The sequence below is a fragment of the Anolis carolinensis genome, chromosome 4 (genome assembly GCF_035594765.1).
Source record: "Anolis carolinensis isolate JA03-04 chromosome 4, rAnoCar3.1.pri, whole genome shotgun sequence".
NCBI classification, from domain to species: Eukaryota; Metazoa; Chordata; class Lepidosauria; order Squamata; family Dactyloidae; genus Anolis; species Anolis carolinensis.
In genome coordinates this window covers 115,737,685-115,763,821 of record NC_085844.1, presented here as the reverse complement: position 1 = coordinate 115,763,821, position 26,137 = coordinate 115,737,685, and the positions used below count along the sequence as shown (strand labels likewise).

General features: G+C 39.9%; 1 protein-coding gene and 1 pseudogene across 1 annotated transcript; one reads left to right on the top strand and one right to left on the bottom strand.

The window, feature by feature from the left end:
• The first annotated feature begins 13,243 nt into the window (after nt 1-13,243).
• LOC100556792 (large ribosomal subunit protein uL5-like) lies at nt 13,244-13,812 on the top strand (annotated as a pseudogene).
• Nucleotides 13,813-18,640: 4,828 nt separating this feature from the next.
• LOC107983212 (uncharacterized) lies at nt 18,641-25,468 on the bottom strand. Its single transcript, XM_016995724.2, has 3 exons — nt 24,034-25,468; nt 22,681-22,804; nt 18,641-21,423 (listed from the first exon to the last, which is right to left on the bottom strand). The coding sequence occupies exons 1-3, from the start codon at nt 24,199-24,201 to the stop codon at nt 20,900-20,902; spliced, it is 816 nt and encodes a 271-aa protein (XP_016851213.2). The 5' UTR covers nt 24,202-25,468; the 3' UTR covers nt 18,641-20,899.
• Nucleotides 25,469-26,137: the final 669 nt, after the last annotated feature.

Genomic DNA, 26,137 nt, shown 5'->3' with positions numbered 1-26,137 from the left:
ACTTCTGACACAATAAAGAAATAAATAAGCTAAAAAAAAAAAGTGGACTCACCCCAAATTAACCACTAACTATCTTCATGACACACAGCAGTCTCCAGTAAGTACTATAAGTTTTTTCAGTTTTAAATAACTTTGGGAGGGTATTCTGGAAAATCCAAAGTATCCCTGAGTTTTGGAACTGTCTGGATAGCTAGTTCCAGGGTCACTTGGGCCAATTCACAGTCCAAACTGGAGATCACCACCACTCCTAGCCAGCCATGGAGCTCCATCCAAGCTTTTGGCTGGTTATGGGTGCCTCTGCTTTTGACAGAAAGGGGTGCTTATGCAGCCAGCAGGAATGGGGGGGGGGCAATCTCCCCTGAAAATTAGTATTGGATCTCCTTGGCATCATGCCTGAACTGGAAGTGCACCATTACCTCTTTGTTGTAAGTACAGTAGAGTCTCACTTATCCAAGCTAAACGGGCCGGCAGAACCTTGGATAAGCGAATATCTTGGATAATAAGGAGGGATTAAGGAAAAGCCTATTAAACATCAAATTAGGTTATGATTTTACAAATTAAGCACCAAAACATCATGTTATGCAACACATTTGACGGAAAAAGGAGTTCAATATGCAGTAATGCTATGTTGTAATTACTGTATTTACGAATTTAGCACCCAAATATCATGATATATTGAAAACATTGACTACAAAAATGCCTTGGATAATCCAGAACCTTGGATAAGCGAGTCTTGGATAAGTGAGACTCTACTGTACACATTTCCTTGAAAAATGGGCCCACTCTCTTTTACAACAATCTTGTCTGCCATTTTTTTGATTTCTCAGTGAAGAAACTTTGACAAGCTTTCAAGCAGCATGAAGATTCTCCAAAATATATTTCTCTCTCATTCTGCAGGATTATCCTTTAAACCAATGTTTACTTTTTATTTCTTTCCAAAAATAAACAGATAGCTTTGGAAAATATACCCTGGCCATGGTTTCTGCTATAACATTAGAGAGGTAAAATAATACGTTTGAAAGAGTTAAATTCTACTGTCCTATCCAAATAATATACTGTATAATGAAATCTGCACTGCAGATCTAATTATTGCAGATACAGTAGAGTCTCACTTATCCAAGCCTCTGGATAATCCAAGCCATTTTTGTAGTCAATGTTTTCAATATATCGTGATATTTTGGTGCTAAATTCGTAAATACAGTAATTACAACATAACATTACTGCGTATTGAACTACTTTTTCTGTCAAATTTGTTGTATAACATGAAGTTTTGGTGCTTAATTTGTAAAATCATAACCTAATTTGTTGTTTTCTTTATTCTCTCCTTATTATCCAAGATATTCGCTTATCCAAGGTTCTGCCGGCCCATTTAGCTTGGATAAGTGAGACTCTACTGTAATTATTTAATGCCAGAGACTATATATGCATTCTATTCAGATACTGTTGTTACTTATGACTACTTACATCAAGAAAACTGGTTCAAGTTTTGGATAAATGACATTGGAAGGCCGCATCTGACCTGTGGGCCTTACAGTAGTTTTCCATAAGGATCTTTCTGCACCTTTCTTATCCTTCCCTCCATCATATCTGGAAGGAACCATATGGCTGGTTCAAGAAGTATTTATATGTATCTGTAGTCCCCATCAGTGCTGAACACTTTTTCGGCTTATATTAAATCTAGCATAGTTATTTTGGCTGGAATTTATCAGTCTGAATGCAATAATTATTCCAAATTACAGTAGATCCATTGAATCAAAGCAATTGATATAAATGTCAGTTTTCCAAGGTAACAGCTACAATATTGAATTAATACAGTTAATTGCATTAATTAGGAATGTCCCTGCTAAATCAGGGCTATGTATCTGCTTTGGCTCAATGCTATAGAATCCTGAGATTTTTAGTTTGGAAAGGCACCAGCACTCATGGACAGATTAAAGACTTTGCAAAATAACAACTCCCATAGTAACATGGCATTGAGCCAAGACTGTTAAAGTGATGTCAAACATCATTAATTATACAGTGCAGATACACCCCCAAGTTCCCATTAATTCAGTTGGATTCAGGCTTTACTATTTCAATGGAGAAAAGTCACTGTGTTGCCATTCCACTCTTTTTTCTTCAAAAGAGGGGTTACTTAATGGTTTTTGATGCATATCCCTGATTTGGCAGGGACAATCCTAATGTCATTCCTTCTTTTAAAGTGCTTTTTATATGCCCCAGTTGCCTTCCCTTTTTGCTCTTGTGTGTAGACTCCGGCAAACTGCTACAAACTCTTACAGCTCATATGATCTTCTTCATTAATAACTTTTTCCATCTTAGCCACATACTGTTTTAATTTGGCCACATGAAAAGTGAAGGGTAACATATGCCATCTATTGAGCTTCACCCTGCTTGCCAATTAAAAATTAGGATATTTTAATTTAGTGTTTACATTAATGTCTTTTAAGCATGAAAGAATCATACTAAAATTAAAGAAAAGTGTACTGCATGGGAATTTAATTATTTCATACCAAAAGCATAGGTTTATGATACAAAATTTATAAAGCAAATCTAAGAAACTAGAACTGATCAGGTCTGTCCAATGCAGTTTTCTGAACCAGCACCTCAAATAACCCCAGGAACAGGCCTAAAATCCAAGGCAACCAGAAAAATATTTTTTGGTTGGGCTATGAATGTAATTTGTTTCTTAAAAAGCTGATCGCTTTACATATCTGCAAAGTTTAAAGATGGGTTTAATACAAAATTAATATACAGATTTTTTCAGTTGACAAAATAGCTGTGCTCCTGGGCATTACTTCTTTAACAGAAAACTTGGTGTCAGAGGCAAAAATAGCACAAAAATCTTACACTACAAAAGAGAGAAGCAGTTCAACATGTTTTTATACAACTTTTAATCCCAAACTGATGATATGCACATGTGAAATGAAGCAAACAGGTCAAGCAAGCCTTGCATAATTATACAAAAACATTTTGAACCTTTTAAAGACTACGTGAAGGCTTTAAAAAATGTATCCAGAAGTATTTTTCTATCTTTCACAAGTCTCCACTTACTTTATTACGTCTATTGTCATAGCCAAATTTCTATCTATGTTTAACATTCTGGTGATGGCTAATAAGGCAGGCTTGTCTGCTTTCTACTATTTATTTATTTATACTTTTTATTTATTTATTTTTATCCCGCTTTTCTTCTGACACAAGGACTCAAGGCAGCTAACAATAAATATAAAACACTGCTCATTAAAATGTGAATACATTACAATATAAATATTAAAAACTATTAAACAATTCAAACATTAAAATATTAAAATGTATTAAAACTTTATACCTACCTTAAAATCTCAGTCACACCACCTTTAAAAGCCCAACCCTCATCAATGTATAAACGCCTGATGATAGAGAGATGTTTTCTCTCTATTTTTCTATTCGTGTATATTCAATAAAGGATACTGGAGGCAGCTGCTGTTTACCTTGCTTATTTTAGATAGGCACACAGAATTGGCCTGAACTTCAGACACAAAGTTGCAACCTGACATCAAAAGTCTGTGTTTCTCCAGCCGTTCTTCACCATCTGGTCAATCTTGTCAATGTTGATACTTCTGGAAAAAAAAAAACCTGTGCAGCTAGGGAACCATGCAGGCAAAGGGAACAGGGACTTAGTGATCATCTGAAGCAGTGATTCTCAACTTGTGGGTCCCCAGGTGTTTTGGCCTACAACTCCCAGAAATCCCAGCCAGTTTACCAGCTGTTAGGATTTCTAGGAGTTGAAGAACAATACATCTGGGGACCCACAGGTTGAGAACCACTGATCTAAAGACTTTACCAAAGACCTTATTTTCTTATGCCAGCATGGTGTTGGACTAGGACTCTGGAAAACTGGGTTTGGATTCCCATTTGGTTAAAAAAAAACCTCATTCTCTCATTCTCAAAGTCAAACCCCCTCGAAACAAATCTTACCAAGACCTCTAAAGGACTTTAGGATTGCCATGCTGGAAAAGACTTGAAAACACACAACAACATCTTTAGTAATTTCATTAATGCCAAAATAGCAGCAAGAACTACACCTAAATAGATTTTGAGATCTATTTTTGTGAGAAACTGAAATAGTTTGTTGACCTGGTTATCTGATGCTACTGCTTCAATGCGCTCTACCTTAAAGAGTATTGCCAGCTTGGGCAACTCCTTTACACTTCAGACTAAAACAGAGCAATATGGAACCCAACAGCAGCCACTCTACTTTTGCATAGAACTCCACTTCCAGTTCCTTTTTCTCTTTGCTTCAAGATCTCAATGTTGTAGGAAATTCTGACCAATCTGCAGAAAATCACAATTAGATTCATTTTGCCTCTACCCATCCCTCAGGGTAGAAGGTGCAACGTTCCCTCTGGCTTCCTTGTATTTCAACATATTTCAACTTCCAGTTGCATTTGAATTTGCCCAGGAGCCTTCACACTTGAATGTACATGAGTGAAACGCATGTATTAATGAGCCAAGAATGTCTTAATGGAAAACAATTAGAGCAAGCACAAACCATGGGCTAGGTATGAGATATTGGATGAAGCTGATCTTGCTGACTATCTTAGGACTCTATCAAGTTAATTTGTAACATGTTACTTATAGTTGTAATAAATATATATTTTTCTATTTAAAAAATTAGCCCTTCTTACTGTAAGCACTAAAACTGCAGTGTAAAAATTAAAAATATATTTTTGTATATTGAATGGGTGATGGATAAAGTAAATACAGTAGAGTCTTACTTATCCAAGCTAAACAGGCCGGCAGAGCTTGGATAAGCAAATATCTTGGATAATAAGGAGGGATTAAGGAAAAGTCTATTAAACATCAAATTAGGTTATGATTTTACAAATTAAGCACCAAAACATCATGTTTTACAACACATTTGACAGAAAAAGCAGTTCAATACGTAGTAATGTTATATTACTGTGGCCATGTTCCAGAAGTATTCTCTCCTGATGTTTCGCCCACATCTATGGCAGGCATCCTCAGAGGTTGTGAGGCATGGATAAACTAGGCAAGGAAGGTAAAAATATATATCTGTGGAGAGTCCAGGGTGTGACAAGAGTCCTTTGTCAGTTGGAAGCCAGCGTTAATGTTTCAGTTAATCAACTGACAAAGGACTCTTGTCACACCCTGGACTCTCCACAGATATATATTTTTACCTTCCTTGCCTAGTTTATCCATGCCTCACAACCTCTGAGGATGCCTGCCATAGATGTGGGCGAAACATCAGGAGAGAATACTTCTGGAACATGGCCACACAGCCCGAAAGACATACAACAACCCTGTTTCTTGGCAATTGTTAGCATTCATGTGTGAATGGTGGCAACCATCAGATTGAAGACAATAGCTGATTTATATTGGGTTGGGGAACATCAGCCGTGTGATAGTTGCCTTCAAAAGCAGCTACAGCTAAGCATAGTGTGTCTCCTCTGAATGAATTCCTGGAGGTGGTAATTGGCTGGATGAGGAAAAACAAATTGAAAATGAATCCAGACAAAACAGAGATGCTTGCCATCAAGGATCCTAATCTGGGGATGGAGGTGTGTCAACCAGTTCTGGATAGGGTTACACCCCCCCCCCACACACACACACCTGAAAGACTGTGTTCACATCTTGGGAGTGCTTCTGGATCTGTCTCTCCAAATGTCAGTCCAGGTAGATGCAACGATCAGGAGTGCTTACCTATCAGCTTCAGCTGATACGCCAGCTGCTCCTTTTCCTAGATTTGGAGAATCTGAAGATGGTAGTGCACACACTGGTAACCTCAAGGTAGAACTTCTGCAATACACTCTACATTGAACTACCAAGTTTGGAAATTCCAGCTGTTTCAAAATGCAGCAGATTGTTTATGGCCAAGGAATCTGTTAGGCAGCAGGGAGGATGGTACACTAACAGAATCCCCAGGCTATCTGTGGTTTTCAGATTCAGGTACAAACACCAAATGTGATTTGGCTCCTTAATAAGCACTCTGCTCAGGTTAAGATGGTCTTTATAGAATCATAAAATCATAGGATAGTAGAGTTGGGAGAGACCTCATGGGCCATCCAGTCCAACCCCCTGCTAAGAAGCAGGAAATCACATTCAAAACACCCCCAACAGATGGCCATCCAGCCTCTGCTTAAAAGCCTCCAAAGAAGGAGCCTCCACCACAGTCTGTAACAGAGAGTTCCATTGCCGAACAGCCCTCACAGTGAGGAAGTTCTTCCTGATGTTCAGGTGGAATCTCCTTTCCTGTAGTTTGAAGCCATTGTTCCGCGTCCTACTCTGGAGGGCAGCAGAAAACAAACTTGCTCCCTCCTCCCTATGACTTCCCCTCACATATTTGTACATGGCTATCATGTCTCCTCTCAGGCTAAACATGTCCAGTTCTTTAAGCCGCTCCTCATAGGGCTTGTTTTCCAGACCTTTGATCATTTTAGTTGCCCTCCTCTGGACACATTCCAGCTTGTCAACATCTCCCTTCAACTGTGGTGCCCAGAATTGGACACAGTATTCCAGGTGTGGTCTGACCAAGGCAGAATAGAGGGGGAGCATGACTTCCCTGGATCTAGAAACTATACCCCTATTGATGCAGGCCAAAATCCCATTGGCTTTCTTAGCAGCCGCATCACATTGTTGGCTCATGTTTAACTTGTTGTCCACACGGACTCCAAGATCTTTTTCACATGTACTGCTGTCTAGCCAGACGTCCCCCATTCTGTATCTTTGCATTCCATTTTTTTGCCGAAGTGAAGTATCTTGCATTTGTCCCTGTTGAACTTCATTTTGTTAGTTTCGGTCCATCTCTCTAGTCTGTTAAGATCGTTTTGAATTCTGCTCCTTTCTTCTGGAGTGTTGGCTATCCCTCCCAGTTTGGTGTCATCTGCAAACTTGATGATCGTGCCTTCGTCTAAGTTGTTAATAAAGATGTTAAACAGAACCGGGCCCAGGACGGAACCCTGCAGCACTCCACTCGTGACTTCTTTCCTAGATGAAGACGACGCATTAGTGAGCACCCTTTGGGTTCGTTTGCTTAGCCAGTTACAGATCCACCTATAGACCATGGTTACCTCCCACCGCCCACTTTCTCTCACCTGTGCACTGACACGGTACCCAGCTGGGAGGCTTGGCCCAGGTTGGAGCACTATCATCTCCCAGCCAGGTTTCAGTAAAGCATGCCAGGTCAGCCCCTTCATCCTTGAGGAGGTCCTAGATTGTGTGTATCTTATTCTTAATTGACCTGGCATTATTTAAGAGCAAGGTGAGGTTTTGTGGGTGGTTTGTTCACTCTCCAAGTTCCTCAGGTTGGCAAGATAACTGGAAGGTGGGATGGGTACTCAACACCTTTCTCTACTTCCTCTATAAAAGGTAAAGATTTCCCCTTACATTAAGTCCAGTCATGTGTGACTCTGGGAGTTGGTGCTCATCTCCATTTCTAAGCTGAAGAGCCAGTGTTGTCCGTAGACACCTCCAAGATCATGTGGCCGGCATGACTGCATGGAGCGCCATTACCTTCCCGCCGGAGCGGTACCTATTGATCTACTCACATTGGCATGTTTTCAAACTGCTAGGTTGGCAGAAGCTGGAGCTAACAGCGGGCGCTCACTCTGCTCCCGGGATTTGAACCTGGGACCTTTCGGTCTGCACGTTCAGCAGCTCAGTGCTTTAACACACTTCGCCACTGGGGAAGTTTGTATATTGGGTTGTATGCATCCTCAGCTCTGCTCCTCTTGTATCAGGTCTCCTTTCGGAGGGATCCAGTGCAGTACGGTTTCAGCCAAATGTGTCCAGCAGAGACAATATTTTCCAAGCACTTTGAAGGTGCAAATTGCTAGTTTTAAAAATACTTTTAGTGCTTTTCCTGAGAGAGGAGTACTGAAGATACCATCACAGAAGCATCCAAACTACACAAAAAAGTCCAGGGATCATTTCATAACAGGAACATAATCTGTTTTAATTTTTCTCTGTTGGGATAAAAAAATGGTGTTGTGCATTATCTGCCAAAACATTTTTTAAAGAGATGACAGCAATGTTGAAATCTTTTTGGAAAATTATACAGAAAACAATTAAGGAAAAGTGGGAAAATTATGGCTTTTCTTATTATATTTATATTTATATAATATATATTATATTTGGTGGCACAGTGTGTTAAAGCGCTGAGCTGCTGAACTTGCAGACCAAAAGGTCCCAGGTTCAAATCCCAGGAGCGGAATGAGCGCCCACTGTTAGCCCCAGCTCCTGCCAACCTAGCAGTTCGAAAACATGTAAATGTGAGTAGATCAATAGGTACCGCTCCGGCGGGAAGGTCTATTGATGAACTATACTTTCTGCTTATTTTCGTTTTAATTTCTTAATTCCTTAATAAAGATATTAGACTGTTTATTGGCCTTGGTGTATTGGTTTCCAGTGCTCTCGCAGCCAGGGGCGTCACAATTACATACTAACCATTTTACCTAATTGCAGCATTCATACTTGCCTCCAACAGACAAAAAAAACCAATCAGAAATATTGTATATTCACAAGCTTTAGGAAATAATATCCCCTGATGGCGCAGCGTGTTAAAGCACTGAGCTGCTGAACTTCTGGACCGAAAGGTCGCAGGTTTGAATTGGGGGAGCGGAGAGAGCCCCCACTGTTAGCCCCAGCTTCTGCCAACCCTAAAGTTCTAAAACATACAAATGAGAGTAGATTAATAGGTACTGCTCCGGCGGGAAGGTACCGGCGCTCCATGCAGTCATACCACATGAACAACGCCAGCTCTTTGGCTTAGAAATGGAGATGAGCACCAACCCCCAGAGTCAGACACGACTGGACTTAATGTCAGGAGAAAACCTTTAACCTTTACCTTAACTACCACCAATTCCTCAATACTTTATTTCCCATACCACCATACTTTGCCACAGCAACGCATGGCCGGGTACAGCTAGTAACCTATAAAAGCTATTTCACAGTGTAATTTTGGAATGTTAGATCTCTAAAGAGAGATTAGATCAGGGGTCCTCAAACTTTTTAAGTGGAGGGCCAGTTCATGGTCCCTCAGGCGGTTGAGGGGCCAAATTATCATTTGAAAAAAAATGCGAACAAATTCCTATGCACACTGCATATGTCTTATTTGTAGTGCAAAAAACAAAAAACAAAAACAAAACCCAACAACAACTATTTATTTATTTGCTACATTTATACCCCACCCTCTCTCACCCCAAAGGGGACTCAGAGCAGCTTGCAAGTTGTATGTACATACAATATATAATATTATTGGCATAGCAGAATATTAGCATTATATCTTACTATATTGTCCTATACCACTATATCGTAATATTATTAGTAATATTACATTTAATATATAATATATAATTAATATTATTAGATCATATAATTATTAGTATTATATTTATTACAATATAATATTAGTATCAATATTATATGTATACACAATATATTCAATTATTACCATAGCACTGTATTAGTAAATGAAGGAACAATACACTATTTAAAAATAAAAACAATTTTAACCAACATAAACCTATCAGGATTTCAATGGGAAGTCTGGGCCTGCTTCTGGCCAATGAGATAGTCAAGATAAGTAGGATTGTTGGTATTGTGTGCCTTCAAGTCATTTCAGACTTGGGTGAGGTGAAGTCTAAAACTAAGAGCGGGGGCCAGGTAAATGACCTTGGAGGGCCGCATCCGGCCCCCGGGCCTTAGTTTGGGGACCCCTGGATTAGATGATCATTTATTGGGATGCTTTAGCAGTGAATACCTACATGGCAAGTGGTTAAACTTCATTGGGTATCCTTCCAACACAGAGCCAGTGTGGTGTAACAGCTTGAGTGTTGAGATATGGAGACCAAGGTTCAAATTCCTGCTCAGCCATGAAAATCTACCGTCTCAAGCACGGTTGGTGGGAAGGAGGGAGATGGCCTTCTCTGTGGTTGCTCCCCGGCTCTGGAATACCCTCCATAAAGAGATTAGATTAGCCCCCACCCTTCAATGCTTCTGTTCCAGTCTGAAAACCTAGTTGTTCAGACAGCCCTTTGACCTTGAGTTGGCTTAATGGGCCCATACAAAGTTGACACTTGGCACTTTCTGCTAGTTTTATCTACTGATGTTTTAAAAATTGTTTTATTTGACTTTTCTGTTATACAGTAGAGTCTCACTTATCCAAGCCTTGCTTATCCAAGCCTCTGGATTATCCAAGCCATTTTTGCAGTCAATGTTTTCAATATATTGTGATATTTTGGTGCTAAATTCGTAAATACAGTAATTATAACATAACATTACTGCGTATTGAACTACTTTTTCTGTCCAATTTGTTGTATAACATGATGTTTTGGTGCTTAATTTGTAAAATCATAATCTAATTTGATGTTTAATAAGCTTTTCCTTAATCGCTCCTTATTATCCAAAATATTCGCTTATCCAAGCTTCTACCAGCCTGTTTAGCTTGGATAAGTGAGACTCTACTGCAGGGATCCCCAAACTAAGGCCCGGGGGCCGGATGCGGCCCATCAAAGCCATTTATCCGGCCCCCACAGCACAAGGGCAGAAGGGGATTGGGCTAAATGACCCAAGGGGTCTCTTCTTCTCTTACAACCATTATTATTATTATTAACATTGAGGCTGGGTGGCCATCTGTCAGGGGTGCTTTGCTTGTGCTTTTGGTGCACAAAGGCAGAAGGGGATTGGACTAAATGGTTCAAGGGGTCTCTTCTAACCCTCTTTATTATTATTATTATTATTATTATTATTATTATTATTATTATTAACATTGATTTTGGGTGGCCATCTGTCAGGAGTGCTTTGTTTGTGCTTTCGGTGCACAAAGGCAGAGGGGGATTGGACTCAATGGCCCAAAGGGTCTCTTCCAACCCCCTTTTTTATTATTGTTGTTGTTGTTATTATTATTATTAATTAATATTGCTCGGTGGCCAACTATAGTTGGGCCCTCCAACGGTCTGAAGGATCGTGAACTGGCCCCCTGTTTAAAATGTCTGGGGACCCCTGCTCTACTGCATATGTTACAGGTGTTATTGTTATAATTTCATGTGACTTGTTTAACTTATGTACCATTTATTATTTGCTATATGTTATATGTGTACCTTGGAGTGCCTTTGTAAGCCGCTCTAACTCCCTTTATTTATAACTATTGTTTTTTTATAATATTATTATTATTTATTATTATTGTTCTATGGCAGTGATTCCCAAAGTGGGTGCTACCGCCCCCTGGTGGGCGCTGTAGCGATTCAGGGGGGCAGTGATGGCACCTATTAGGACACAGGGGCGGGGCCAGGGGAGGGGCGGGGCTTCTTCCCAAGAGCCCAAGACAGGGCTGAGATTCTATACCTCTCTTGAGGCGCTTGTTGGAACACAGAGGGCGGAGCTAGAGTCTGGGACAGAGCTGAGCCTCTATACCTCTCTCCCCCTGTCCTGAGGCGCCTGCCAGGACTAAAGGGCGGGGCTAGGGGTGGGGGGCGGGGCCTCTTCCTAAGAGCCTCTGTATAGCTCCCCTGAGACACTTGTTAGAACACGGGGCGGGGTATAGAGGTTCAGCCCCGTGAGGCACTTGGGAGGAGGCCCCGCCCCCTCCTCTAGTCCCACCCCCTGTGTCCTGGCAGGCGCCGCAGGACAGGGATAGAAGCTCAGCCCTGCCTCAGAGCTCGTAACTCCGCCCAGCCCAGTCCTGGCCACCCCTCCCCCTCCCAGCCCTGAATCTTGGACTGGGGAGAGGCTTAGCCCCGCCCTCTTAAGCAGGAGCCACGCCCACCCCTCTAAGCCACACACCCCTTTCCAGGGGCGCTGAGTAATATTTTTTCTGGAAAGGGGGAGGTAGGCCAAATATGTTTGGGAACTACTGCTCTATGGCATTGGACATGGCACTTTCTCAGCTACAGAGGGAGGCAATGGCAACCCTCTTCTGAATGAATCATGTCTACAAAACCCTGTGATAGGTTTGCCTTAGAGTTGCCATAATAATATAAATATAAATATTGTTATAATCTATATATATAAAAGAGTGATGGCATCAGGGCAGCGGACAAAACAACAAAACTACAGGCCCCCCAACCTCGAAATTTAACAACACAACCCATCATTCACGGATCTAGGTTGATACAACAAAAAGAAAAGAAAAAAATTAAGTCCTAATTACAGGGAAAGGAATAATAGGTTTTATCCAATTGCTGCCAGTTTGAAGGCTAAGCTCCGCCCACTTGGTCTCCTAGCAACCTACTTAGCCCAGGGGACAGGCACAGTTAGGCCTCACTTAGGCCTCTTCCACAGATTATCAGATTTTAACTGGATTATATGGCAGTGTAGACTCAAGGCCCTTCCACACAGCTATATAACCCATTTAGAATCTTATATTATCTGCTTTGAACTGGATTATCTTGACTCCACACTGCCATATAATCCACTTCAGTGTGCATACTAAACATAAAGACAACCATACAACAGACATTCAATACCACCACTACCTCAACAATTTCTCACCAACACCACCAGAAAACGCCACAGCAACGCGTGGCCGGGCACAGCTAGTATAATATAAAACACAATTCATCTATGATTCTATATTTAGCTGATATGTTCAAAGGACTCTTTCATAAAACATTACCTAAAGATCAAAGTATATGAAGAGAGTTGCATAACTCTCGAGATGTACCCAGTAACCAGAACTTATTCTACATTAACATCAACACCACATCTTGCATTTACTTGGTTTCTTTTCCCCCTTTCAAATGCTATATTAAAATAGCTAGTGATCAAAGCTTCAGGGAGTTCCAATAAAAAAAGAGCAGTTGCTAAACAACATGATGTTTCTTCATCTGTTTTTGAAGGATCACCTCATCTCATACCCACCTAACCATAAGATCTTTATGCTGTGTGTACATTTGTACATGGATGCATGTGTGCTTGAACACAGATAGAAATAATCATAAATAATTACCTTCCCCATTTCGGCCCATTTCGGCACATGTTGCACTTTGCCTGGATTCTATGAATTAGTCTCCAGTGTTAATATTGTTTGTATTATGTTGATTTTAATGATTGTTTTTACTGTAATTGATGTTTTTATTGGATAACTGTTTTATTGCTGTGTTTTGATATTTGATTGTTTTATCGGGCAAGGCTCCATGTAAGCCGCCCCGAGTCCCTTCGGGGAGATGGGGCGGGGTATAAAAATAAAGTTATTATTATATTATTAATATTAAATAATAATAATCGAGACCTTTTCCATGACTCCAAGATGGCGCAACAAGAGCAGGTTGAGAAGGAGAACCCCATGTAGGAGCTGCACATCCACAAACTCTGCCTGAACATCTGCGTTGGTGAAATATCCGCGAGCCTCCAAAGTCCGGGAGCAGATCACAGGGCAGACCCCTATGTTCTCCAAAGTTCAATACATTGTCTGCTCCTTTGGGATCAGGAGAAATGAAAATATTGCCGTCCATTGCACTGTGCGTGGGGCCAAAGCTGAAGAGATCTTGGAGAAAGGCTTGAAGGTGTGTGAATACAAATTGAGGAAGAAAAACTTTTCCAACACTAGCCACTTTGGTTTTGGAATTCAGGAGAACATTGATTTGGGCATAACATATGATCCCAGTATTGGAATCTATGACTTGGACTTCTATGTGATTCTGGGCAGGCCTGGTTTCATCATTGCTGTCAAGAAGTGCCGAACTGGGAGCATTGGGGCTAAGCACAAAATCAGCAAAAGGAAACTATGTGGTGGTTTCAGCAGAAGCATCCTTCCTGGGAAATGAATGGTTTCCTCTATTCAAAAAGAGCCAATAAACTCTTTCTATTAAAAAAAATAAAAAAGAAATAATCATAAAGTTAGAAGGATGCCAAAAGCCTTATTGTCCCATCTCTTGACATGTTGGAATCATAGAGCTCGAAGGGGCTTAATAGGCCATCAAGTCCTATCCTTTGCTCAATGCATTATCTTCAGCTAAAACATGTCCAGCAGGTAACTGTCTGGCCTCTTTTTGAAAACAGCTGGAAAAGGATACTCTCTGGGCAATTGATTCTATTGCTGAACTGTTTTTACTGTCAAGGTAAAAGGTAAAGGTTTCCCCTGACGTTAAGTCCAGTCATGTCTGACTCTGGGGGTTGGTGCTCATCTCCATTTCTAAGCCAAAGAGCCGGCGTTGCCCGTAGACATCTCCAAGGTCATGTGGCCAGCATGACTGCATGGAGCGCTGTTACCTTCCCGCCGGAGCGGTACCTATTGATCTACTCACATTGACATGTTTTCGAACTGCTAGGTTGGCAGGAGCTGGAGCTAACAGCGGGCGCTCCCGCCGCTCCCGGGGTTTGAACCTTTTGGTCTGCAAGTTCATCAGCGCTGAGCTGACTCAGGGCTCCTTGAGTCTTACTGTCAAGGCGTTCCTTCAAATAGTCAATCAAAATTCACTCTCCTGCAACTTTTACCCATGAGACCTGGTCCTACCCTCTGAGAAAGCAGAAAAGCCTGAACTCTCTTCCGTGTGACATCCCTTGAAGTATATAAAGAGTGGGATCATCTTACCCCTCGATCTTTTCTTCACCAAGCCAAACAATGCCCAGCTCCTTCAACTTTTCATTATATGCTTTGTTCTCCATACATCTTATCACCCTTGCTAATCTTATCCTAACCTGTTCCAACTTGTCTATATACTTCTTAAAATGTCATTTGCAAACTTGATAAGGATTCCTTCTACCCTATTGTCTAAGTCACTGATAAAGGTTTGGCAAGATTTCTTGGCAAACCCATGCTGGCTCCCACTGGTTACTGCATTGTCATCAAGACATTTTCAGACAGACTCCTGCATAATGTGTTCTAATCATTTTGCTGGTATTGAGGTCAGGCTGACTGATCTGAAATATCCTGGATGTTCTTTTTTCACTTTTTTAAAAAGAGAGGGACTATGTTTTCCCCTCTTCAGAACTTTGGCACCTCACCTGTTCTCCAAGATTTCTCAACAATGCTGAGAAGTGTTTCAGAGCCCATCAGCAAGTTATTAAGGATCCCCCAGTGGAATAAAGGATTAAACTCTTGTGCTGGCAAGACTGCTGACTTCAAGGTTGAGTTGCTGATCTGAAGGTTGATGATTCGAATCCAGGGAGAGAGTGGATGAGCTCCTTCTGTCAGCTCCAATTCCCCATGTGGGGATATGAGAGAAGCCTCGCACAAGGATGGTAAAAACTTCAAACATCTGGGCGTCTTCTGGGCAATGTCCTTGCAGACAGCCAATTCTCTCACACCAGAAGCAACTTGCACTTTCTCAAGTCGCTCCTGACACAGGGGAAAAAAGCAAGTTACTTGAGTACTCTGCGATACAGTTCATCTGGGCCTGCACAACTGAACTTATTTAGGTTAACTAGGTGTTTCCTAACTCCCTAGCAATATTGATTTGCCATTTGGATCTCTTGCCAAGGTCTCTGCTTCTGCTTCTTCAATAAGTATTGAAGAGTTCTGCCATTTCAATGTGATCTATTAGCATTTTACCATCTTTACTGAACTGTCTCCATGATCATTCTCTTGCCATGAATGCATTGGAACATTTCTTTTTTAGTTGCTCCTTCCTTGTCTAGCCATTCTTAGTTCATTCTGATGTTAACTTTCTTGATGCAGTTCCTGCAAGCTTGCCAATTGGATTTTTCCCAATATTTCCAATTTTTCTTCTTCCATGGGATAGTGAATGTGCTTTTTGCAACTCCGTCTTCAAGAACTCCAGCCTTGTTGGTTGTCCTTCAGTGTTTCTAGTGATGGGATTCTAGCCAGCATTTCCTCAAATTGATTAAAATGGGTATTTCTATAATCTGAGGTCTGTATCTGACTATATACTTCTTTGCTCTGTCCCACAATAGTGAATTCTAGAACCCACTGCACTCCTGTTGAGAAAGAATCATAAAAACATAGAGTCGGAAGGGACACTCATGTCGGTGGCCTGAGACAGGTTGATAATTTTAGACTGGGACTTATTGGCGCTACTTAATAGTAGAATGATTGCATGATTTACAGCCTCTTTTACATTTCTGGTATGTTCAACAAAAACAAAATGAAACAACCCTATATCCAAATCTGTTTGGCAATAGAAATAGTTTCTCAGATGGTTTGAGGGGAAAATAGAAAGATACAGCAACTGTAGATGCTCATATAGCTCTTTCATGATTTTTGAGATTACAACAGAGCTTGCTCCTGCCACTAATGCAAAAATGCATTTATTTAGGAATAAGTATCATTTTGTTAGGAAAATGCACATGTCTGACTGTCCATCCAATGATCATATATAAGTTTTTAAAAAGAAAAAGAAGAGGAGAGAAGGAGGAAGGGGAAGAGGAAGAGGAGGGTGGTGGGCAAAGGAAGGTACCATGCCATGCATCCTTGACATTAATAAAGATGCTGAACAGGACTCAACCCAGAACCAAATCCGGCGGCACTCTACTAGTCACTTCTTTCCAGAATGAAGAGGAATCATTGGTGAGCACTCTTCGGGTTCGGTTGCTTAAATAGTTACAGATCCATGTAATAATAGAATTGCCTAACCCACATTTTGACTAGTTAGCTTGCAAGAAGGTCATGGGGGACTTTGTCGAAGGCTTTACTGAAATAAAGATATGCTATAACCACAGCATTCCCTGCATCTACCAAGCTTGTAACTCTATTGAAAAAGAGATTTACACTTCTCCTATTTTCTTCCTTGCTGGCACTGTTTGCTATTGCGCCTTCAGTATCTCACTTTTTAAAAAGTCCCATCCATCATTAAACATGGGAGATGTTCCAACTTTCCTGATAATATATAGTATATATAGTATATAGACCTTGGAGTCCTCGTGGACAACAAGTTAAACATGAGCCAACAATGCTCTAGCGTCTAGATCCAGGGAAGTTATGCTCCCCCTCTATTCTGCCTTGGTCAGACCACACCTGGAATACTGTGTCCAATTTTGGGCACCACAGTTGAAGGGAGATGTTGACAAGCTGGAAAGCGTCCAGAGGAGGGCGACTAAAATGATTAAGGGTCTGGAGAACAAGCCCTATGAGGAGCGGCTTAAAAAGCTGGGCATTTTTAGCCTGCAGAAGAGAAGGCTGAGAGGAGACATGATAGCCATGTACAAATATGTGAAGGGAAGTCATAGGGAAGAGGGAGCAAGCTTGTTTTCTGCTGCCCTGCAGACTAGGACACGGAACAATGGCTTCAAACTACAGGAAAGGAGATTCCACCTGAACATCAGGAAGAACTTCCTCACTGTGAGGGCTGTTCGACAGTGGAACTCTCTCCCCGGGGCCGTGGTGGAGGCTCCTTCCTTGGAGGCTTTTAAGCAGAGGCTGGATGGCCATCTGTCGGGGGTGCTTTGAATGCGATTTCCTGCTTCTTAGCAGGGGGTTGGACTGGATGGCCCATGAGGTCTCTTCCAACTCTACTATTCTATGATTCTATGATTCTATGATTCTAGTAGATTTTCTTGCTTTTCTTGTCTTCCTCAACAAGATGAACCTGTGCTGATGATACAAACGTATTCATGAGTAAACTATTTTATATACTTTATGAAGAAGACCAGGGACTTCATCACATTAAGGCTGGGATTCACCACTATCCTCATCCCATTGGGGCACGCATCACTGCCTCCCACCCACCCCCATTGTTTCCTATGCAATATGGGAAGCCTCCAGTGTTACTGCCACTGCCTCCTGCAACACTTCCACTTCACTTGAGGCATGGAGCCCCACCAGAAATAGATTGATGTCATGTAATGGGAACTGGTGGGCTCTGTGCTTCAAGTGAAGTGGAAGTGTCATAGGATGGACAATTGTGCCCTTCTGATGAGGTTGTAAGTTGGATTTTTTGCTAGATATTGGGAGAGGTGAACTGTTCACATTTTTGTTTAGCACATCAGATGTTCTGCTAATAATTTCTCAATAAGGAGAGGTAGTCTGGCTACAATCTCTGTAGCTAGATATGAAATAATGATATCAGCACTGAGTTCCCCTAGGGTCCTCAAAGGGACTCCATGGTGCTTTAGATATCATGACGAAAATATGGAGACTTTCGACCTCATCAAACACAGTCTTCTTAGTGTCCTCTCCCCATTTCCCTATGCTGTCAAAACAGAGTCCCATGGAGTCCATCACATGATGTAAGACAATTTCCAGTGGGATTTCATGGGGTTCCATTTTGGCAATGTAGAGAAATGGAACCCAGAGTGGCAGAAAGCAGGGGGAAGCCAAACCTCTATGGGGGAAAAACGTGGAATGTCAGAAGACAGATCTTAATGGGAGGGAACAGAGTAAGACAGTTCCCTCCACTGTCCCACACTGTCACATGTTTTCCCCACTTTCCATCTGCTCATTTGATAAGGTCCATAGTTTGCTGGCTGGCTACAAAGCCTGGAATGGCAATGAATTCGGCATCAAGAAGTAGATGATGGAGGTATATGGCTTAGCATAGTTCACATGTAGATATTTATGCTATGCTGAAGGGACGTTGAATTGAATATACTTAGACTTCGACTTATGAGCATCCCAGCTTAATAGTGTTTTGAGTTTAGAGCCATAGCTTGTCCCTGTTTCACGTTGACATACAAGCAGCATTTTGAGTTAAGAGCTAACACCAGAGGAAGTGCTAGCGCCAGAATACAGAGCTTTAGGGCTCCCCGGCCTGTGTCTCCATGTCTCATGTCTCATGCCCTTGTCTGTTTTGGGAGATTGTTGTCTGCTTTGCTCTTGTCTGCTTAGAGGAACTTTGGGTTAGTTGATTTTGTGTGGTTTTTATTCCTGATATGTTTGGTTTCATGAAGAGAGAAAGGGGAAAAGAGCAAGAGAGGGAGGGTGTGAAGAAAATGATGCTCGGGCTGTGGCACAGGCTGGAGAGTAGCTGCAATGAATCACTCTGACCAGGAGGTCATGAGTTCGAGGCCCGCTCGGAGCCTATGTTTGTTTGTCTTTGTCCTATGTTAAAAGGCATTGAATGTTTGCCTATATGTGTAACTAGCTTTGCCCGGCCACGCATTGCTGTGGCTTATGGGAATCCTTTATTGGCCAGATGGAATAGCAGTGAATAGTCTTGCAGTTTCAAAGCCTGGCCGTTTTCTGGAGTAACTGGAGCTTTTTGTTGTTTGAACGTAGAGGCATGGATGAGGGGTTGTGTTGCCAAGTTTAGTGTTTCTGGGATGTGTAGTTTTGTTGTTTTGTCCTAGGCCGAAATTTCATTACCCTTTTATATATATAGATGTGATCCACCCTGAGTCCCCTTCGGGGTGAGAAGGGCGGAATATACATGCTGTAAATAAATAAATAAAGACATCTTTACTTTGTGCTTTGTACTTCCTTGCCACAACTTTGTGGTTCTGCCATTGTGCCACAACTTTGGGCCTCTATCATTTTAAAATTGATCTTTCTTTTTTATTGTTCCATGTGAATGTGCTTTTAGACGTTATTTGTTATTTATAAAGTGCATTCTCTTGTTTAAAAACATGTAACAAAAAACTTGGGGGAGGTTTTGGGGTGGTGGAACAGATTAATAACATTTCAATGCATTTCAACGGAAAAATTCATTTTGAGATAAGAGCAATTTGAGTTAAGAGATCAGTCACAGAACAAATCAAACTCTTTAATCAAGTTATCATTGAACTTTATTTCATTTAATTTTTACTTTATCACAGAGTACAAGATTTTAATTAGATGTGTACCTTATATTTTGTTAACTAAAATATAAATTTGATAGCTCAGAATAAATAAATGCACAATGTATTCCGTACACATGGTTAGTTAATGGTACATAAAAGATAAAATACAGTACTTCCTCTAGAATGGGATCTCAGTGACAGCACTTTAAAGTGTGTGTGTGTGTGTGTGTGTGTATGTGTATGCATATGTAGTCAAAATGAGAAAGAAGGAATAGAGGTGTGTCTTGGCTACACTATTCTATTTCCTCTTTCAAGTATAGATCTGAAATGTCTAGATTCTCTCTTCTGATGAAATATTGATGTACTCAGATACCAGGAGGCAGAGGGCAAAATAAATTTTCCATATGCAATTTCCATATGCATATCTTACAAAATAGGATTCTATTCACCATCACCACTACCTCACACCAATTAAATGGAGAGGAAAGATAAAAAAATATTGTTCTGTTTTATTTCTGTTAAGCGTATATCACCATTGTTTCATAGTTCTACAGCTTACCATTTTAAGTTAATAGAGACTTAGAATCAATTAAAATTAATACAAGAAAAGAAGGCAAAACAACACAAGAAATTTGTTAAAAATCAGTCAAATCAAGAAATCCAAAGTTCTTTGGAAACTGCATTAACAGGGCTTAAGTGGTGGTGAAATGTCTACTGCTTTGACAATAAAGAAGAAGCTTCAGAAGAGGGAAAAGACCCCTCAAAGTAACCCATTAACAGCAAATTACTTCTAAATTCGCTTTTATGCTCATAGCACATTTGATGGAAATCTGTGTCCCCTTTCTCATTTTTTTCAGTTAGTAGGAAGCCGTGCTATAGTAAATGATAAAGTGTTATTTCTATCTAACCTCAATTTTTCAATTTTGAAAGAATATTAAACACTTTTTTGGGCACCCCACAACTCCCATCAGTCCCAGTCTATGTTGCAATTGTTTACATTGAAAGATCCGCAGCGCATAGGTTATGGTCAAAGGAAGGCAATTGTAAACCATTTCCAGGTATTCCTTGCCTAAGAAATTCCTATGAAAATTCATGATATTGCCATAAATCAATGTATGCGAAGACACACACACATCTCTCACATTTGTGCACACACAGTATCCAAATCACCTAGACTTCAATACCGGAGACTGAAAACAGTTGGCTTAAGCTATCAATTTATATAATGAGACTGATTTTCAGTATGAGCCATATGTTTAATTTAATTCCTTCCCATAAATGTGTTTCCTCCCTACTCTCTTAAAACTGTGATGAGGGATTCCAAAACACCTTGAAGGTTTGACATGCTTGTACACATGTTGTCACAACATTCTTTAAAGAGCAACCAACTTTCCTTGAATGTCTGTGCATTGTTATCTGCACATTTCACTGTATGCCTGAATTCAGACAACATGGTTCTTAGATTTTCTATGGCATCTTCAACTCTTGAGGGTGCAGTTGGTGAACTTGTTTCTGTCAAGTTTTCGCAGACATACTTGTGAGCAGTAGCTTCATTTTCAGTCACCTTTCCTTCTGCAGATGGATTTTCTTGAGTTAGATTTTCACTCTCTTCCATTCCTGTGAGATGTTTTCTCCAGGGAACATAGTGCAAGGAACTCTCTTCCTCAGCATCTGCTTGAGGAATATTTTCTGCTAACAAAATAGTTTCAGCTGCTAACAAAACCAAATTCTCTTTTGTAGTTTGTTTCTCACCTTCTTCAGATGTTTTGAACAGGGAGGATTCTCTACAGCTAGTTTTGTTCCAAGTGGTTTGAGCTACAAGCAGGACAAAGAAAGCTAAGTTAAATTCATGGAGATACTGTCATGCAACTAAAATTATGTGGGAAAAGTATACATTCTGTACCAACTGGTCCCATTCTTCACCATCTATATGTTTGAGGACGCATTTGTGGGGAGGGAAAACTATTCTAAACTAATAAGATCCACCAAGGATTTTGAAAAGTTATGTGTTACATACGGAACCAATGCATATAAAACAAGGGGAAACCCTGCATATAAAACAAATCTGAAGGTTGTCTGGATTTGGGAATAGAAATATCATAAAAATCCTCTTCACTTTGGCAGAGGTTAAGATTGCTCCCTAAACAAGTTTCTTATATTACTCTATAATCTGTATTTTTAGTTTTTAGTTCAACAACAACAAAATTCATATCTGCATTTTTTTTTCTGTGTCAGGAGCGACTTGAGAAACTGCAAGTCACTTCTGGTGTGAGAGAATTGGCCGTCTGCGAGGACGTTGCCCAGGGGACGCCTGGAAGTTTTGATGTTTTAAATAGATATACATGGAATATTATATAGCCAAATGCTTGGGAATAGAAATATTTTGGGATTTTTTTTGAGATTTTGAAATATCATTATGTGCATATACAGTAGAGTCTCACTTATCCAAGCCTCGCTTATCCAAGCTTCTGGATTATCCAAGCCATTTTTGTAGTCAGTGTTTTCAATATATCATGATATTTTGGTGCTAAATTCGTAAATACAGTAATTACAACATAACATTACTGCGTATCCAACTACTTTTTCTGTCAAATTTGTTGTATAACATGATATTTTCGTGCTTAATTTGTAAAATCATAACCTAATTTGATGTTTAATAGGCTTTTCCTTAATCCTTTTTTATTATCCAAGATATTTGCTTATCCAAGCTTCTTCCGGCCCGTTTAGCTTGGATAAGTGAGACTCTACTGTACATAAATATTGAGATCTCTTGGAGCTGGAATCCAAGTCTAAACATGAATTTTATTTAGATTTAAAATAGATATAAAATATTTCTAATGTTTTTCTGCATGAGACACTATTTGTGTTTCATGCAGAACCATCAGAAAACAAAGGCATCATTATCTCAGCCACCCATGGGGACATTTTTTGATTTTGGGATATTTTTGATTTTGGAATTTTAGATAAGGGATAATCAAGCCAAAGGCCAAGGATTTAAGGAAAACAATATTAAGACATTACAGATGTTTTCTTAGTAGAAATGTTATCTTGTTGAGAGAGAAAAAAACATACCGTTTGGCAATTTTGGAAGATATCTGCTTTGCTTGCTCCCCAAACTTTGACCTCTTGCTGATGTTTCAGAAAGGCATTTGGTTTCTGAATTAATGGATTCTTTCTCTTTGTTGCAAGAAAGCACCTAATACAAAGAATGAAAATCCAATATTGAAAAACGAGATGATGAAAATGAACTTGTAAATTGGATGGTACACCAACATCTTTGCATCAATATAATGTCTTTTATCAGTAGAATTGTACCTTCAACATATTTATAGTGGTCATGTTCACTGTATTTCCTTTCATCTTGTGGTGGTTACCCTTCTTTTGCCTTTTATTAAAACTAGCTATGGCGATATCTCATCTCCTTTGGTGCTCCTTTCCCATATGCTGGTTACATCAAGTTTACTCCAGTCATAATTAGTTAGCAGATTTTGAGTTTATAAGAGCAGAAATTGGGTTATTCCCTGTTAAATCTGTTTGCTGCAAAAGCATGGATGATCTTTGTGATTTGCAAATAACTTTTGAGATTTTTCTTTAAGGTTGCCTCATATAGGCTATGTAGGGAATACATTCTGTCTGAAGTCCTGTTTGAATCAAATTAAAGTCAACTAATTAATTCAACTGTTGAATTGTGAGTCAACATGTAGAGCCAATTAATTCAATACCTCTACGCTAATTAAAATTAAGACTAGGACTTAGGCCTTTGTTGTTTTCTTTTATGCTACCTGTCCAATTTGTCTCTCATCATCTGTTCCTAATTTTGAATTTGAATTTAACTTAAGTAATTTTCTTGCACATGACAGATTGCTCTTTTATAACACAACTTTTAACCAGAGGAGACAAAAGGAAAACAATCTGTTCTGAAAATTTAACAAGAAGTGTTCCATTTCTAGTAGCTGGAAATGAAACCAGTAGCTGATATTAAGGTATTTCTCAAGGCCCATATGCACAGGGCAGAAACCCAGGAGGAAAGGGGATAAAATAACCCACTTCATCCCGGGTTTTTGTCTCCACACCCTCCCATTTTTTTCAAGCGTCAGGAATACTCTACCAAGGGACCTGTGCTGCCAGGCACTCCTTAGGGCTTCAGGAGCTTAAGGATCTTTGCAAGAGTTTTCTTCACATTCATTCCCTTTTACCTGAGACATCATTTGGACTCCTTAGGTAAAATCGAGACAAGTCCCACATTTTGGGCCTGTCTGGAAGGGCCCTCATTTTAAATGGAAAGTGAGTGAAAATTATTCTTTTGGATCAAAACTTTCAAAATCACCAGAATGCCAATAAGTAACTTTTTCAAGTCCTAGGTTTCCAGGATGTAAAAATGTTATTCCGTGTTTTGGGGGACCTGCGAAATGATGTATATCTTACCTTTTCTGGCTCCACTTTTTTGTCACATTGTGATCCATAAGTTAAAAAACCCAAGGCAGAGGAAAGATTCACTGGAGAAAACATTATGTTTTCATCTGGGTGTTTTTGGCTCAGGAGATAGAGGAAATCGATGGCAAATTTAGCATTTAGTTCAGCAAATGAGGCCATGGCGAAATCAGTCTGCCCTAAATAAATGACAGGATAACAAATCCTTATTCTGCATTTTCCAGTCTAGTTTTTCAACTTATTACTTCCTTGATATATTCACAAGTAGGTGTGAGCTGTGTGCTTACATAATGAATATATAATCTAGCACAACCATTTTTTTTTGTGTTACAGAAAGAGCTACAAACACAAAATAATTTAAAAGTTGCGGTTCAACAAAAATATTTCGTCTCTGGCACTCCCTCTCTTGCATTGGTTAGGAAACGTAGTTTTCACTACAAAAAAATTAAAACATGCAATGCAGATACTCATTTTCAACAATGTCAAAGACTCTTTCATTTTTTCCAAGGGAGGACAATGGTTCTTGGATTGCCTGCTTTTGGTCATAGTAATATTAAAATTTAGCCAAATCCTACTGCTTATATATCAACATGAAATCTTCAGTATATAGATCCCAACTGAATCAGCTATTCATATCACTAAAAGAGAAGTATGGATCCTACTCTGAACTGTCTTAATTTCTTTTTAATGATTTCACAGTAAGGCAGCCAAATCTGATTGGCGATATACTATCAATACCTTATCCTATCAAATACAATGGTTGATATCTCCTAAGGGCATTATATAGGCACACTTCCTGCTTACGTGGGTGTACTTTTACGATAATTGTATAGTGAGGTATCCAATGCTACCTTATAAACTCATTTTTCATTTACAGTTTCCTCCACCAAATAGTGGGACTTTTCATGCTATTGGCCAAAATCACTACTTCTCTTAACTGAGGAGGAAGAGGAATTTTTTTTATTAGCAAGGAAATAGTGCAAAGTTATGAAGTTATGAAGAGTTATGAAGGTGAACAGAACTGAAAAAAAGTTAACAGATTCACTGTTGGAGTTCCTTTCCCTCTGAAAGCATTTCTTCCAACTTGATCATCTACATGAGTATCTGATGTATTCCCAATTCACATCAACAAGAGCTAGATAATTACAGTACTACAAGGAAAATAACCAAATAATGTTGTGAGCTTGATGGACACACCTTATTGAGAAGTATTTAAAAATAACCACAACTTGTTCTTGGAAGCATAGCAGCATTTTTTCAGTCTCTTCTGGAATATGAACAAAGGCAAGCATTTACGCTTTGTTGTGAAATCTGTCCCCTGCCCCATTCACAAATATCTCTTTACCTCCCACCCTTCAACCCAAGCTTCTGGGTTGGACTGAATGGCACTTGTAGTCTCTTCCAACTCTATGATTCTATGATTTGTATGGCAGAGATCAATATGAATATATTTTATTCCAAAAACTGATGTCAATTATCTACAATCCAGAGTTCTTCAGCTATTTCCGGTTGCAACTCCTATCAGTTCCAACCAGTGTGGTTAATTGTCGGAGTTGTTAAGTTACAATAGCTGGAAGATTTCATAAATGAGGAAACCTGGAGTATGTTGAAGACTCTAAAATGGAATTTCTTATCTCCAGAGCTTGGGGAAGTTAAATGTTGACTGGAGGGTTCAGCAAAAAAGCAACTTGTCCAAGCTCATCTCCGTGGCTTACTAGTAGGATAGCTTTAGATTCAGCAGCCAAATTAAGAGCTGCCTGCCACTCGTTCAGCCTTCAAACAATTAACACCATAAATGAGTCAGTGCAATAAGTGTCAATTAATTCCCCCGTCTTTTCTAAAGCCCACATCTGTCTTTCCTGAGACATATGCAAAAATCTCCTAAACATGTAAGAATATGAAAGTTTACCTTCTCTTCCAAGAGGTATCTCTGAGAAGCTGGTGATTTTGTTTAAGAACGTCCCAGACTAAATGGAAAGCTGTCATTATTTCAGTTTGCATTCTAGCAAGCAAGTGGTGATTAGATTTCAGGATATTTGCATAATGAAAACTATGCAATGCACTATACACATGAGGTCTGCTCAGTAATTGCATTCAT